Below are 16,992 nucleotides of genomic sequence, written 5' to 3'. Positions count from 1 at the left end.
TGTGTCACTGTGTTTAGTTTCTTGCAGACACAATCTATTCAGTCTAGGCTCATCCGCCACTGAGTTGCTGCCGTGTTTATTTTGTAAGTCTCTGCAGTGTTTTTTTATGCCATGCATACAAGTCACCTATAAAACAAGTCAAACATTTGTATGCTGAAGCTTCAAAATGCCTGAGTATTGCTTGCTGGTTGTTTACAACATGAGCGAGGAGTTGCTGTCTCCCCACCTTCACATGACACTGACTGAATGAATGAATAAATAAAGCGCTCAGGCTTCATTTGCTCCCGTATTGGTGTCAGAGTCCTTGTTTACTCCAATCAGGCTGACTGGCAATGCACTAGAGATATTCCTCACTCCTCACATACACACCTCTGCCAGCTTCTCCTCTCTGCGGTATCAATCAGGGGAGGAGAGAAGGACCCCCAATTTGACTTCTCCCCAGAAGCCTGTGTAAGGCTGCAGCATTTCAAACTTAATAGAATGTGGTTTATCGTGCAGAGGTACATCAGCAGCATACAGACAGGAGAACTAAATTATAGTGAGGAGTGAGGACGCTGGCAGAGTAAAGCAAACTTCTTTCATTTGAGAGTCACATTTTCTGGGTATTGGATGCTGGAAACCTCTTTAACTAAATGACCTGTAGGTGAGCTAAAGTTAAACTATTCATGTTGCAGGTTCTCTTTAAAACATTCATTTTTTCTTTTTTTTTTTTCTTTAAATCTGATGGTCACTCTAAGGACAGGAACTGGGGGGTCACTCTAGAGACTCTGGGGTAGAGGAGCTATGCTCTGCTCAGTCTGCGGCAGGAACCGACCCGGCTCCACATCGAGAGGATGGACCACCGCCTCCGCACAACATACACATACACATACACACATACACATATATACACATATACACACACACACACACACACACACACACATTAATCTTAGTAATAAAAACAGGGATAGTGGAAAGCCGTTGGGGATATTATGCAGCAGAATGATACGAAGGCTTATCTTCAATCCTCAGTATGCACACAGACTCCTGTCTGAATGCTAACTTTTACAGATGGTCATTTAAATTTAATACCTGGAAAATTCATTCAGACAGAGAGTAAAACCAAATGTAAGCTCTGATAAATGGCTTCATTTAATTTACATAATGCATGTTTAAAGTTTATTTGTGGCTTCTAATTTGACTAAAAATACCAAAGGACCAAACTATAGCGTCAGGGATTTCTCTTTTCATTTAATGTCGTAATGATCAGTTATTAGCAATGACATAATACTTTTGTTTTTAATATTATGATTAATGTTTGTACAGTAACGGTGATCCCTCTTCTTACGATGATTTTCTGCAACAAATTACACATTCAAGCACACTTATTTAAACCATATCATGTTACCAATTCATTACAAAAACTAAGTCTTTGGATTCTGTTTGCACTTTACAACCACATCCACAATTTTACTTTGATGCAACTTCAGAAACAATTATGCATTGTGCATGAATCTCCATCTTGCGCAACTCAAACGCCGAGGTTTATTTTGTTTGTTCCTGTCCTCTGAGAGAGAAAAGCTCATGCAAACACATAACAATATGCTCTTTCTCCAAGACAAAAAAAAAGAAAACCCAAAGACATTTCTGACATAAACCCAGCACTGTAAAAACAGTCACGTCTCCACGAGTCTCAAGTGTGTCGAGTCTTTCCGTCAAGATGCTGCAGAGAGATCCACAGTCTTCAAATATTCTCTTTTCAGATTGTATTTACACAACTCGATGCGTGGTTTCTCTTCCGTGCACATCCCCAGCTTGTTTTCGATTCTTGTAGCTGTCTTTTAATTGACAAACCTTCTTTCTTTTCTAGTGTTTATTTATTCCCTTCTTTCTGTGAGTCATGTTTCTGTCTTCTTCAGTCTTGTCGGAGTTGCTGGTTTCATTTCTCTTGTCTTTAGTTTTTGGATGCATGTACCAATTATCTAAGCCGACATGAAATCTAGTGTCTGGCCCCAACTTCTGCATCTCTCACGTCTGATCTCAAACATCAACCAACTTTGTTTCTTGACAGATAATGTTTTTCACGTCTCCGGCTCTCAGCAGTGCAGGATTTTGATGAAAGCTTTGCGAAATTCAATGTTAAAAGTGGTGTAGATGACAGGGTTGACAGCACTGTTGAGATATCCCAACCAGGTGACAGCGCTGTACAGTGAGGGGGAGATACAGCAGCTCCTGCAGTGAGCCTTCAGCACATGGGTGAGGAAGAAAGGCAGCCAGCAGATGATGAAAACACCTTGGAAAGAGGGACGAGAAATGGATGAGTGAAGTGATGGAAAACTCAGGGTACTTGAGTGCTGAGGGTACCTTTAAAGTGTGTTGAGTAGCCAAGAAAAAAAAATAAAATAAAAATAAAACCTGAAAAGGAAATACAGGTTTTGAAAAAATACTGAGTTTAAAAACCAGAAAACATGCCAGCACTGGAGTCCAAACAGGTTGTGAAATAGATGATTGCTCAAGTATAAACAGTAAAAATATTTTTTCTAAATGGTTGAAATAGTTAGCTAAGAAGTAGTAGATGGTATAAAGTAAAACTTCACTTGCCAAAAGTAATTAATAAATGTTACAATAATTTGCTAAGATGTAAATGGTTAAATAAGTCAACTAAAAGTAGTGGGTGTGTGGTCATGTTAGTCAAACAGCCTGAAGTTAGCTTTAAGTCATACAGTGGATAACTTTATTAGCTAAAAGTGATATATAGGCGTTGACATAGTCTCGTTAGCATTGGGGGAGTGTACCTATAATCCCCCATGTCTAAGATTTTTTTTTTTTTTAATTAGACCCTATGCACCCTTAAATCTTGGCGGCGCGAATGGTTGGATCATCAATACCATCAATCACACTTCAGGCAGAAGTGAAATTGCTGTCAAAATCCTGTTAACGCTTCAATTTAATGAAAAATGATACGACATCCTCTTTCATTCACACTGTAAATAGACGAATAGATTGTACAGTGAAAACCAGAGAAGGGTACATGAAGGCATAAAAGGTAGCATGACACCTTGGATGAAGTTTATGCATGATTAATTTTGCTGACGATATCATTTAAACAGCTTATTTATGATTAAAGCAGACTGTTGATAACTAGATAGACGACTTCTTCAATCTCAATCACAGTGTCACGGCAGCCGTGTCTAATGAATCACAGAAAAGATGAAGTATAGGCAAGAAGCAAAACACAATCAAACCAACAAACAAAGTCATTTTATATCAGCTCCTTTTGCTGACAGAAAGGAACTCGAAGTTTTTCCAATGCGTGTATTCAAAATCCTCCATCTCGTATGCTTATTTGTTTGTATAAAAGAGTAGAGGAAGTACTGAATGAAATGGGTCTCTTTTCTAAAATCTAAACCAATTTTCAGACACATTCGCTCTCTGCTCCCAGCTAAAGGTTATTGATGAAAACCGCAGTAAACAGTAAATAACTTTTCTCGTTATGAGCTCTTCTTTTTTTCTTATAAAGTTTTGTGCTTTTAAAATATAAATTAATTGGTTGACACTGCACCGAGTATTGGGGGGAGAGAGAGGGGAGGAAATGCAGTAAAGGAGCTAGAAGTTGGACTTGAACTGCCCCCCCTCCCCCCTTGTGAGCACTCCTTAAATATTTATGCAGACTTGTTGGTTTGTAGACATATAAGATGGCAACTTTGTGATAAAACAAACTGTGACAGTATTAGAGTGTACTAAGAGACTCAACAGCTCATCACTATGCATCTCTTATAACTGCTGCTTACCGAGTACAATCGCTAACATCTGCGTCGCCTTCCGCTCCTTCTGCTGGGACAGCCTCCCCCTCACCCTGTCCTTGGTGATCCCCCACCTTTCTCTGCCTCCGCTGCGCTCCCGCCATCCCTCACGGCCCCTCATGCCGTCCTCAAGGGTGGGGGGGCGGGGCAACAGAGCGGATCGTGTCACTGTTGAGGGAAGAACCGGGGCTGGTCCGACGGCGATGGCCAAGGAGATCCTGGCCCGTCCTGCGTGGGATGAAGTCTGGGGAGCAACAGGAGGAGGAGCTATGCTCTGCTCAGTCTGCGGCAGGAACCGACCCGGCTCCACATCGAGGGGGTGGACCACCGCCTCTTTAACCAGGGTCTGATACCATGAGAGGAGGGCAGGATGATGTTACACATGGCAGAAAGAACACCCGTGTGGATGCTTGATCAAAATAATGATTCAAAGGCAAACTCAGTCAGATGTGTTCCACTTTCCATGCCCATCAAAGTAGCACAGTGTAAATAACAAGAAAAATCTTTTTTATCAAAGTCTTGTAAGAAAAACGTTGTTGTGATTTGGGGCTATCCAACTGAAAACTGAATTGATGTAAACAAAGCATCATTGCAACACTGGAGGACAGGAGAGTGACAGTGAATAGACAGAAATCTGTTGTTTTGCTGTATCTTTGTGCTGAATCTAACAATTACCACTTTCTTTCGCTGTGGGCCAGCAGTAGCAGGTCTCAGGATGAGTGTGCACAGCTTCACATCTTCTGGTTGTGTACACTTATTCTGAAAGAGAAAGACATTGCAAAAATGATTCAGACAGATTTTTCTTTCCCCAACTGATTCACTTAAAGTAAACAAGGAATTGAAAATACAAATCAAATGTGGATCCACTAGAAAGGAGAAGACCATTCACATGAAATGGTTCCTCTAACAAGTACAGCTTCATGCTGTCATACTCTGAGGCACAGCGCACAGTCCATTGTACAGCTGAAGCCGAGGGTGAGACATGACCCGTATTTCAGATTTTACCTCAAAGTGCTCTGACAGAATTTGTCAAAGTTTGACGGCAGTGCAGAACTGTGTGCATTGTTTCTTTATTTAGCCTCGCTAATACTAGCGGTACTGTACTGTACCGCTAATACTGTTCTTTTTACAATAAATTCAGACATTGTAGCATTAAATCTGTCTTATTCATCATTGTTGATGAGATTGTCTCTATCAGTGTCTTTTTCCCTCTCGCCCACTTTCCAAGCCCAGCACAGTGTGGGCACAGGGCTGTCCTGTTCATCATGACTCTGGTTCTGCTCGAGATTTCGACACCTTTAAGGACGTTTTTTTTTCTTGTAACTTTGCGAAATGGTGCTCAGCCTCATGACGGACTGATGTTGGGTCTTTGTAAATATACAACAAAGAGTATGCTATTTTGTTCTTTTATGAAGTGTCTTGAGATTACATTTGTTATGGATTCACATTACAGAAATAAAGGTTGATTGATTAAGAAGTGAGGACCTGATTCACCAAAAGGTTGCACGGCTTCTGCATCACTGAAATCTGCGCAAATGTGTCTAATTCTAACACGGTCTAATTCACAAAACACACGTTAAAAAGTCTACAGTAAATGCTCCCACAACTACTACTGCAGAGTAACTGGGTTCCTTGTGTGCCGGTGTTATTTGCTGGTATCTAACTGAGCAGTCACATTGGGAAGAATTGGCCCCTCATAATACAAGTCGCCCCTGTTGCAAAAAGCGTCTGTTGAGACTTCGGGGTAACTAAAACTTTATTTAAAACAGAATTCATGTGCAAACTTAACACAGATCAGGAAAATAATACAACCTCTGGACGGCTAAAATCAAATGATCTGTAAATATATATCTTTGACATTACTATTACGAATATAACCAGTGGCTGTCTGCAGCTTGACGCCTGGAGCTGTTACACATGACAAGGATTCAAGTGTTGTTTTTTTCCCCAACCAATTACCCTTTTGCCTGCTTCATTCAAGGAGAAAGGTATTTTTATACTGTGAAAGTCAAATTACATTTTTCAACACTGGTCTCAAAATAACCCTTAAAGGTTTCCTATGCCCTCTTCGCTTATTATCTTCATGAGGACAGAATCGTGCTTCATCTGCACGAGAGCTCAGCCCAATAAAAGCTAAAGGTGCAGATAGTTTCTCTCAACGTTCAGAAGCGAACAGCATGGAGCAAGAACTTTTTCTTTTGGCTTCTGGATATCACTCACACTTTGTGAGTTAGTGAGGACAGACAGCAGGAGCTAATGATGAGTAATGTTTGGAGCTATAAGCAGATGCAATCCATCCAATTTCGTGTGATCTACCTTCCTGTGTCGATGACCTTCTCCTGCCTCGGGAGCGCTCAGCGTGGCAGGCAGGGCCTGCCTGCGCGGCGGGGCGGTGCGTCTGCCTCGTTTGCGTAGAACCACACAGATCTGCGCGTACACCAGCAAAGTCACGATGAAGGGAACATAAAAGGAGGCCACGGATGAGTAGACCACGAAGGCTGGATCTGCAAAGCTGCAGGTGGTGCCTTCTCTATTTGCTAATACAGAAAAGAAGATAAAGAAAACAATATTGTACATGATTTTGAATCAATACATGATTTATTGTGGGTTCAGTTTTGACACGTTGAGCTTTTGATTATTTGAAAAAGAAAGAAACAAAGAGAGGTAAACATTCTTTTCACACACTGGTCCAAAGTTAAAGAAGGAGTTAAATAGCACACACATCTGTCAGCATTGGTTCTGTCAAACAGTAAAATACATTTGCCTTTTAATACTCCAAGCCAAGAAATTGTTTGAGCCCCATCCGTCTTTATTATTATAACAATTATTATCAAGATTGCAGCTGAAGTATGGAGAGCTCCTCCATTTTTACAGACAGGTCATGAGTAAAACTAAAGTCAAAATAGATTCTGACTAACCTTCCGCTGGCTGTAGCAGCTAATACAGAGTGGCATCTAATTAAACTCCTGAATCTAAATATGTTTACTGTACTTCCCAAAGTTAAACAAGAGCAATTAATGCCGAGTTCTAAGCTTCATCCACAGGGAGAAATTTAAGCCTCCATGGCTCATTAGCATGCTAATGTTCCAGGATGACTCACACGAGAGTCATTGACCTCGTGTTGCTTTAAGTCACGAACAGGCCGTCTGTGGGTCACTGGGTGACCCCAGTGATGGATCATTAGCATGCTTTACCACAAATGTAACCCTCTGTGGTTCATTAGCATGCTTAGCTATGCTAATGATTGACAGAGACTTACAGCTCTGTCCAACAGAACTGGGGACGTCTTTCAGGGTAGAAGGTGATTGGTTTCTGTTTTTTGGATCCAGCACCCACTGAGGGATTCATTGAACATGAACACTGCCCTCATTTAACGTCAGTTACAGGATTCAAAACTCAAAGAGCAGTTGTTTGTTAAATGGTCTTATGAAATGTAAATATTTGATAGTCAAAGACTGTTTGTCTGTTTTTTTGGACTATAAACTGAACTTGAGTTCAAGCTTCTTCTTTTTTTTCAATCGCTGTTTCAGAAGTTGAATAACTTCACTTTTTGCTTGTACCAACAATCATTGTATTTTGTTATTTGATAGTTGTCTTAAGAGATTCAATGTTTAAAGGGACCTTTGGGAAATGTGTATGGCAATGTATTCTGATCCAGGTAAAAACATCATCACAGAACCGGAGTGAAAATCTACTTTCCATCAGTATCTCCTAATTTATGAGCAATCTGTGGCTGAGGAGAGTTAAGTAATCTCCTTGATTTAATCTCCAGTATGTTGCAACTCTCAGATTACTTTTTTTTTTATGTCCCTCCTCATAGCTTCATTAAGTCAGAGGTTATAGCATCTTCACTGCTGCTCCTTTAGTGAGACAACAACCCGATGGAGGATTATGTGTGCCCACTTGTTTGCAGTGCAGACGTCACCTGTCCTTCGCTCGATGAGAACAACATGGAAATATGTGACCCAGTGGTCTGTGTGTCTGTGCTAATGGATATTTAAGTGTAATGTGGTAGGTGTATGAGGTTTGTTGACTGAGCAGATGTACAGAATGTGTTTATTTTCTCATCAAACATTGAAAATCTAATTCAGGGACAGATGGAGCGGGAGACTGAGTGTGTTTGCATAAACAAGTCTGCTTTTGGCTTCATCAGTTACTTGAATATTTCCTTCTTTTAATTTCACATCAGAGAAGATGAGGCTTAAAAAACAGTATTGCAAAGTAAAAAACAAAAACAGCTGTGGAGTAAATTAGCCAATCTCCATTTTCCAAAATAGTATACATTAAAAGAAGACACTTTTGGTGCCTTATTACCAAATGTGCGAAGGAGACCTTCTGCCCCATTTATGACCAAGCAGCATGTCATTAAATTAAAACACTTCAGCCTCGAATTATCAGCACCATCACCAAGGCTCTCAAAAGGCTGAGTAACACTTTTACACAACATTAATAAGTAGAAATAAGTGAAGAATTTAACGTTTTGACTCTGGACATAACAAACTGACTGAGTATCAACATGGATGAGTATCATCCCTCGTACTTTGTGTCCCTTTAAGCAAACACACTATTTAGACCGAAATCCATTTTAACCAGACTGTTGTTAAAATGATACAGCAGGGGGCTTTGGAGGCTTTTATGTAAGCCTCGGTTTAAAGGAGCTGAGAACCTTGTGATATATAGCTTTTTTTTTTGTCAAGTGCTGGCATGACCTCAACTTTTTCCAACATCAAAGCCAAGGAAATGAAGAATGATATTTTGAGTGAGTTTAATCAGATAGGAGTGGGGAGTAACTTCAGAGACGGATTTAGAGTCAGCTGTTACCGGTGTTGTTGAGTCCGAACAGTAAAGGGCAGGAGATGGCAAACGATAAGAACCACACCACAGCGATCATCACCGCCACCCTCCTCCTGGAGCTGTACCTGGTGTTGTAAAGCATCGGCATGGCCACCGCTGTGTACCTGCAACAGAGAACACGAAGCAACACACAACATCAACATCTGCATGATATTACACATGTTAATGCAACTTTATCCCACTGCCATGTTTGCACATATTTACAAGTAAACGCAGGCACTTAATTCAGAGCAGAAATCAACTTCTAGAGTCGTTTCAAACAGACGGAAGCTGACGCATCCGGTTTCACAGCTACACGTAGACAAAACACCGTCAGAGCACTGTGTCAAAACCAATCAGAGTCTGACTTTCTGAGCGCAGGTGTGAGCAGTCTTTTTCACCATCTTTCTATTATCCAGACTCAGGTGACAGACACAAACAAAGGGTTAATGGAAAACCTACAGATGAAATCCAGCTTTCAATATGTTCAATCCGATGTGTTGTTTCATGTGTAAAAAAAGATTCTTCATTTCAATAGCTTTCTTTCTTCCTCATTTTTGTTTTAGTTTGTTTTGTTTGTTTCTAACAGAAAAATAAGGGAACAAAAAAATTGCTCTCCTGAATCAGAAAATGAAACTTGGTGATTTCTTTGCTGCTTTTCTGTTCTCCCTTTTTTCTTTCATCCTTCTCTACATTTCAGATGCTTTTGTGTGATTACATTGATTTGTCTTTTGAAAGCATTGTAGATTGTAGACGAGGAAGAAGAAGAGGAATTGTTCCACGGTTCATTCTTTCGTAATGTTTAATAAGTGTCAGAAATAACAGACACGTCTGCACATGTTCAGCTCCCAAAAAGCAACTTTATTTTAAACAGGAAGATCTTTTGAACCTTCAAGTTGCTCCCTCCTGGCAGGTCACTTCGTGTTGCTACGTGATGAGCTTGAGCTGAATTATCTCACTCTCATCAACTTAATCATAAGTTATTATTATTTTTAGAGGTGCTATCATCTCATCAGCACCTGACGCCCCTCACACCATCTGACTGTGTCGTCACCACAACCACTCATTCATGTCCTCACTCGTGCATCACCTGCTCCGACCTTCACCTCAGCGGCCAGGAATCGGGGAAAACAGGAACGTGGGGAATACAAAGGAGTAATCCTTCCTGCACATTATTCCACATGCTCTTTTGTAAAGCGTCTCGCGAGTGCTACAGAAATAATGATTAACAGATCAGTATGAATCTAAACAACTCTGTTTGCCGTGGTGTGAACTACAGATCTGAAAAGTGGTGACTAAAGAGGATGTAGCACTTTTATTCTCTCTGGCGTCAAAGAGGGAATAAAATGTGTCCAAACCTTTTAAAAGACTCATCAAACAGCGAAGCAGCGAGACTGTGGATCACTTGGGCCATTGAGGACAGACACTGTCAGACATTTCACTGCTCTGTCTGGCTGATGATTGGTGGATTGAGCGTGCGAACAGTCTCATCCCCTCGTGAACAAATTCAATAACGAGAGTAAATGCAAGTTCTCCATCGATACAGGCTTGTTGTTGTTGTAGTCGTTTTTTTTTAGTAATTAAAGGGCTCTTAAAAGTTGCCTAATGTATTTATAAACTAACTCTATTTTGTACAGCCCAACCCTTATCACGGCCGGAAATAACAAGTAATTATACAGCAGACACATTAAAGACGCTAACTTTATCAGAGATTATGCTAATTTATCAAATTATCTCCGAACACTTGAAATTGGACGACGGAGTTTTAGGTAGCCCGGATGAAAGTTGTCGGTGACCTTTCAGTCCCTGTTTTATTTTAGACTTGTTAAAGGCATAGAGCCAAGACAGCTTTCCTGCTGCAGGGTATTTAAAGTCGTATAATGCTTTGACAAAGCAATCACGACTTTATCCTTAAATTTACGGCGCCTAATTACACAAGTTTAAAAGGCTACAGCCTCGATGTGTCACTTTGTCTGAGTTATTAGGACAAAGCTGCAGGCGCTGTGCCCGCTCCGTGTCTGGTCACCTCCCCCAGGACACATGAAGAGGGCGACAGGTGGACGGACAAATCCTGGTCTCCTTCATCCACAAAGAACACTGATGACTGTAGAGGATACTATAAAAGATGAAGAGGAAGCCTGTCATCACCTACTGGAGGAAAAACAGACGACGACAGTGGGTGTCAAGCTTCTGTCCTGCTGCTTTGACAGCTGCGTGATGGATCAATCCATAAAGTTTTTAGTGGATGTGCTTTTTTTTTTTTTTTTTTTCCCTTTCTGCAGCTCTTGTGCGTCAGCTCTTTGTTAAATCAGAGCGCATCAGTCAAGATCAATCGTGCGAAGCAGAAAGGCAAGAAATGATGTATTGATTTGATGTCAGCTTTGGAAAAAAAATCAGAGGGAAATTATTTATAATCAAGTCACTTCCAAGAAAATTCAGAGAGAGAGAGTTAAATTGTAAGAAAATGAGAGAGTGATGTGGAAAGCGTGTGACGCATCAACTAGAAGAAGCATCAAGGAAAGAGAAACAGGTGAAGTGAAAGAGACAGAGTAAAGACAGAGGGATAATGCACCTGTCGATGCTGATGGCACAGAGGTTAAGGATGCTGGCGGTGCACATCATGACGTCCAGGGTGAGCAGGATGTCACAGTGGATCAGACTGAAGCGCCATTCTCCCACCACCTGCAAGAAAACACAAACTATAACATTCAGACTCATTTTTGTATTTAATTGGATCTACTTTATTAATCCCAACGGGGAAATTGTAGTTCCCACTGTTACTATAGAGACATGCTTCTCACACACACACACACAGGCCTGCATCACACACATGCACAAATATGACCTGTGCACATGCATTAATGGGGAGATGTCAGAGTGCGGTGGCAGCCCACAAGAGATGCCTCCTGAGCTGATGGGGGTTAACTGCTGTGCTCAAGGGCACCTCGGCAGTGCTTGAGCTGTGGCCTTGCACCTGTCCAGCTACCAGACCACCTTCCATATTTTAGTCCGTATCGGGACTTGAATCAGCGACCTTACGGTTCCCAACCACAGACTGAGATTCTGCCGCCTTTTCCTCCTCTTTCCAAACTTTACTTTCTACAACCATAATTAATCTTAGTACTGGAGGAACAGCATTCATATTCACCAGGATTAAACACCACCAGGGCGAGATGACTTTGAACTAAATTCCATTTCCACGATTCCTTTGAAAAGGAGCTACTGAATTAAACAGCACCATTTTATCTCCCCTATCACAATTTAGATAGATAATTGGTTTTCGGTTAGAGAAGAAAAAAAAAAAGCTATTTAGGCCCATGATGTTTTTTTTTTGTTTTTTTAACATTGCAAGCCATGGGTTTGTTATTTCCTGTCATATTGTTACTGATTGGACTCTCCCAGGTTGTGGTAATTTATTCTGTTTGAGTTTTTCAGACCCGCGCTGAAACTGTTTTCATATTTACCAGTGCGGAAAGTCGAGCCAGGAGCTGAAACGATTAGTCAAACTTATTACAACTAATCACAGCTATTCAGTAGGAACTAATCAGCAGCATGTGTGATAAAATGTATTGTCATTATTACAACAGTTTGAAGATGCCAAACACATTTTCTAAGTCTATAATGCAAGATAATTGGCATATTGTAACAGATTACATTTGAGTTTCAAACTCTTCGACAAAGTGAGCAGTCGTCCTCTTACACTTCGTCAAATCAGGACTTTTAGTGCTTTCAGAGGCTTTAATGTAGAAATCTTTGACAGGATTTGAAAATGCAACATTGCGTTAAATTGATGTTATTTTAGGGTCAAACAACAGAATATTACTCAGCGTTCCCTTTATAAAATGAAGAAAATCTTCTCAATGAGGAAGAACAACCGGAGTGTGTGAACACTGATTACATGGTTCATATTAATTATCTCATCCGTGAACAAACTATTAAGTTGTTTGGATATACTGTACATACACCAGTTCTGAGTTCTTCACACTGGCTCCCAGTCTGACTTTAAAATCCTGCTGCTGGTTTATAAAGCACTGACTGGTTAAGTGCCAGAATACATGAGTGACCTCCTGATTAACTATGAACCAGACCGCTCAGGTCGTCTGGTCCAGGTCTGCTGCCTGTCCCCAGAAACAGAACCAAACATCGAGAAGCAGCCTTCAGTTTCTATGCTCCTTATATCTGGAACAAAATCCCAGAAAATGGCAGTTCTGCTAAAACTCTGCTGGCTCACCTGTTTACGGCTGCCTGTCATTAAACCTACTAATATATTCACTACGCACTGTAACTTTTACTATTTTCCTTCTTCCTTTTTAAACTGTTTTAATCGTGTTGTAGTGTTACAATTTAGCATCCACTATAAACACAAGGAAACTTGTATTGGTTTGCTGTTTTTTAGTTTGCCTCTATATCTGACGAACCATAAAGTGATAAAAATGCCTTTTTTTCTGTTACTGAGTGAATTAAAAATGAAAACTAGCAGCATTGAATACATGTCATTATAAAGATGCAGGATTTTTTCTGCGATTTTTAAATATTCTATTTGAATGTTTCTGTGTTCCTTTGCCATGATGCTGCTGATGTTGTGCGTGAAGCACTTTGAGTTGCCTTGCCTACATAATCCACATCTGTCATCTGTAACTGCTACTTTAAAACATGATGTGTTTGCGGTTATTTTTCACGGGTTTTCGTGATAAATGCAGAAAAATGTCCCAAAAAAAAAAGCACTAGACCAACAACATTTTGAGTTATGTATGAAGCTGAGGTTTTTTTTTTGCTTACAAAACAGAAAAAGAAAAAGGCTCGAAGTAAAGTAATGAATGCAGTAAAAATGCAGCGCACACACACCTCAAGGTAGACGCCCCAGGGCATGACCAGCGTGGCCAGCAGCAGGTCGGACACGGCCAGCGACACGATGAGGTAGTTGGTGGTGGTCTGCAAAGCGCGCTCCCGTGACACAGCCACGCACACCAGCACATTCCCAAACACCACGCAGAAGATGAGGAGCACCAAGAGCACGGCGTAGAAGTTATAAGTGGGAGAGGAAGAGGAGGAAGGGCTGGTGCAGTTAGAGGGGGTGAGGGAGGAGGAGGAGGAGGTGGGGAAGGATACGGGGGAGTAAGAAGGGTCATGGGTGACGAGGAGGGAGAGATTGTGCTGGAGGGAGGAGAAGGAAGGGGAGGAAGGGGAGGTCTCCGACTCGTTGAGTTCAGTCATGGTCTTGCTTCAGTAGACATGGTCCGCCTGTCAATGGAGGACAAGAAGAGAAAAAAAAAAGAGAGAACAATTAAGACAAATGGAGCCTTCAATCTGCTGTACAGCCAATTCAAGAGAGACTGGGAAAAAAGGTGTCATGAGTCTGACAACAGAGGAGAATTAAGCTGAAAAAGAAAACGTTATGTAGGCTCAAAGAAGAAAGGGAATTTTTCTTCAGTCTCACCTCAACAAGGCAACACAGGACCAGCATTCAAACAACAGCACACCTCGCCAATACACAACGAAGGACACACAGTCAAGGTCAGACACCAAGATAAATGTTCCTTTTAGATTTCTATCCGGTCTTTTTGGCCTCTGGTATTCTGACAGGTCAACCTTAAGGAGATAACTCAAAGTCACGGAGAGGACACTTTGTGTTCTGACACTTTGACACAAGTAAAATCAATTCAGCTCTTCAAACTTTCCCTTTGTGAAGCTACTTATCAGCTGTTGACAGGAGAAACAAGTTGCTCTATTTTATCTGGGGTTTTGTTTCAACTCCTTTTCTTTCGGAGTGGATTCAGGAGCTCGCTATTATACCTGTAAGAAGTGAAACCCCCACCCTGTCCTCCCTCGAGACATGCAGGAACCTCCAAACCTTTTTGCATTCTGACCCTTCTCCATTTTCCAAAAGCCATTATTGATCCTAGTTTAAGAACGTTTCGTGCAAAGAAAGGGTTCGATAAATGCTTTTCATTTGTAAGTGCGTGCACATTTATTAAAAGCCTGAATAAATCATCGCCGCAGACAAGAACGTCTCGACACGTCCTCGATTGTCCGACTTCCTGAGGATACTTTTTCCAACAGGTGACGTTGACAATGACTGGTGAAAGAGTAAGTAAGAGTAAACCAAATCACCAGTTTTCAACATTTGAAGTCAAACACAAACTACTCCATGAAAAATCATTCAAAGTTGTTTTTTGTTTTTTTCCACAGAACATTACATGAACAACAGAAGAATTTCTATAGAGTGATTTTTGTTATTCAAACTTCAAACTTTTTTTTTTTCTGTCCAACCATCACCAACAATGACGTTTGAGTGGTGTCTGGTTGTTATCAGCAAAGATCCCATAGTGAGAGTTTAAGAGGCGGAAAGCATTGGTCTTCAGACAGTCTCCAAACATAGTGAATGACAGCAGAGTGAGAGGCTACTCTGCTAATAGACAAGTCTGTGACTCTAAACTGGACCAGGGGAGTTCAGGGTAATTTCACCTGTGGAGACAGGCGACTCAAGCACAATCAGCCGTCCATTGGGAAGGATTTACCATTTTAATGGAGTTCTTGTCCTGATGTGTCTGTGACATTGTAAATGCTCTGCACTTTCAGAGTGCTTTTATAGTCTTCTAGCCACTTCAGGGAGGCGTGGGAGTGGGAAACTGGGTAAGATGCCAAGGGAACAGTCTTTAACCAAGGTAACCATGTTCCATTTGTTTCACCTACATTTTTTGTTTGATGAATTTGTTTTATGTCCCTCTGATTTGATTTCTTAGTAAAGGCTTCGTAAAGTTATTTTGGAAATTGTTTGGAGTTTATGTGAACGCCAGCCTCAGCATTTTAACACAAACTGAATAAACCATCAAACAAATCTGAGAGGACTGGGACCAAACGGGGATCAGGTCTTAGGTTATGGTCTCGCAAACATGTAGAATCACCACTATTCTGTCTCGCTGCAGATCGTTCCTGTGGTCACAAACAGGACTGCGCTGAAAGCCGTTATTCTTTTAGACCAAAAAACAAACAAAACACCTTTAAATGAGTAAAACAGAAAACACCTTCTTTTCACCCTCTTTTCATTTTAAATGTTTAATGCACGAGAGTTTTGAAACTCAAAGTTGAATGTGCAGGCAGGACAAACACTTTAACACGTATTCCTCCTGCATCTTTATAATGACATTTATTCAATGCTGCTCGTTTTAATTTTTAATTAACTTAGTCAAACTGTCCCTGTGAAAAATAAAGGTGAACTCTGTTTAACCTCTAATCTGCAGCTCGTATGTGGATTTTACTTCTGAATAATTGTTTTCATTTAATTTAAAGAGGTAGCTGAGGATAGAGCAGCCCTCTGCAACACTAAAAACAGAAGCTGAGACATGTGCAGCCTGTTACCGACACCTGTTCACTGACTTGATGGATTCATGCATGGGGAATTAAGGCTGGCACAAAGACTTTATCCACATTGTGGAGGGAAACCGACTGAACATACACAGGGACTGTTGAGAGATGGATTATCCTTCAGGAGCTGTTTGAAAATCACTTTTGTTTTTCATTTCTTTTCTTCACCATCAAAATACTTTGATTCCATTGAATACTTCCTGTTCTGTCAAGACTGTTCTGCATGAGGGAGCGAACTCCAAGCATGTTTGACATTTGATGTGTGAAGAGTGCGGGGGGGTGTTAGAAACTCATGAGACAAAGTTCAAGAGAAGCATCATTTCAAACTTATTCAAGAACACTTTTCTGCACTTGTTCTGGGGGGGGGGGGAGGGGGGGGGGATATGACATATTCAGAACTGTTGCTGTCAATTTACATTGACATTCAAGAGTTACACTCAGATTGAAAACACATGTGCAGAACTTTATAAGATCACAGGTGAAGGAAGATTCATTTGCAATGCAGCACGTGTGTAAATATTTTCATTGTCAAATAATGATGCTACTTAGAGTGAGAGAAGGAGACACACAGGACACACTGTGGACAAATGTTATGTCAGGACTAAAAAAAACACACCTTTAACTCGAGGAGAGGAGCGTGATTACGACTGATCTCTTATCTCCTGTCACTCATTTCTGATTCTCTCCACCAACCAGGCTGTGTGAGAGCATGCAAAAAGCTGCATTGAACATTTATCAGTGTCAGGGAGTTAAAAGAGACTTTTGACTTGCTGTGTCTCCGCGGTTAAACTTCCCTGTCAGTCCTAAAGTCATGAATACATTCAGTGAGTATTTTTGCCAATCTAACACCACCCACATGCACCATCAGGTGTCTCATTTACTTGCAGTGTCTTTTTCCCCAACCTTTACCTCGGTTATATTTCACTAATCAACACATATCCAGCGTCACTGAAGCCAAATGTATCAACCCCACACACTGACATTAAACTCCTGCTGACAGAACCTGAAG

The 16,992-nt window shown here is 40.9% G+C and overlaps 1 protein-coding gene across 2 annotated transcripts in view; it reads right to left on the bottom strand.

Annotated features, from left to right (window-relative positions):
- Positions 1-1,125: 1,125 nt before the first annotated feature.
- drd2l (dopamine receptor D2 like) overlaps positions 1,126-16,992 on the bottom strand; it is a 28,253-nt gene continuing 12,386 nt past the window's right edge. For both annotated transcript variants that reach the window (XM_079344705.1, XM_079344704.1), the window contains exons 2-8: positions 13,464-13,859; positions 11,191-11,300; positions 8,607-8,743; positions 6,102-6,322; positions 4,461-4,544; positions 3,774-4,131; positions 1,126-2,275 (exon numbers count right to left, since the gene is read on the bottom strand). In XM_079344705.1, coding sequence (XP_079200831.1) covers positions 2,079-2,275; positions 3,774-4,131; positions 4,461-4,544; positions 6,102-6,322; positions 8,607-8,743; positions 11,191-11,300; positions 13,464-13,832 — 1,476 coding nt within the window. In that variant the 5' untranslated portion in view covers positions 13,833-13,859 and the 3' untranslated portion in view covers positions 1,126-2,078. The remainder of the gene's footprint in view (positions 2,276-3,773; positions 4,132-4,460; positions 4,545-6,101; positions 6,323-8,606; positions 8,744-11,190; positions 11,301-13,463; positions 13,860-16,992) is intronic.

Source organism: Symphodus melops (genome assembly GCF_947650265.1).
Source record: "Symphodus melops genome assembly, chromosome: 5".
NCBI classification, from domain to species: Eukaryota; Metazoa; Chordata; class Actinopteri; order Labriformes; family Labridae; genus Symphodus; species Symphodus melops.
Note: the sequence above shows the minus strand (reverse complement) of the source record. Positions and strands in the feature narration are given on the sequence as shown.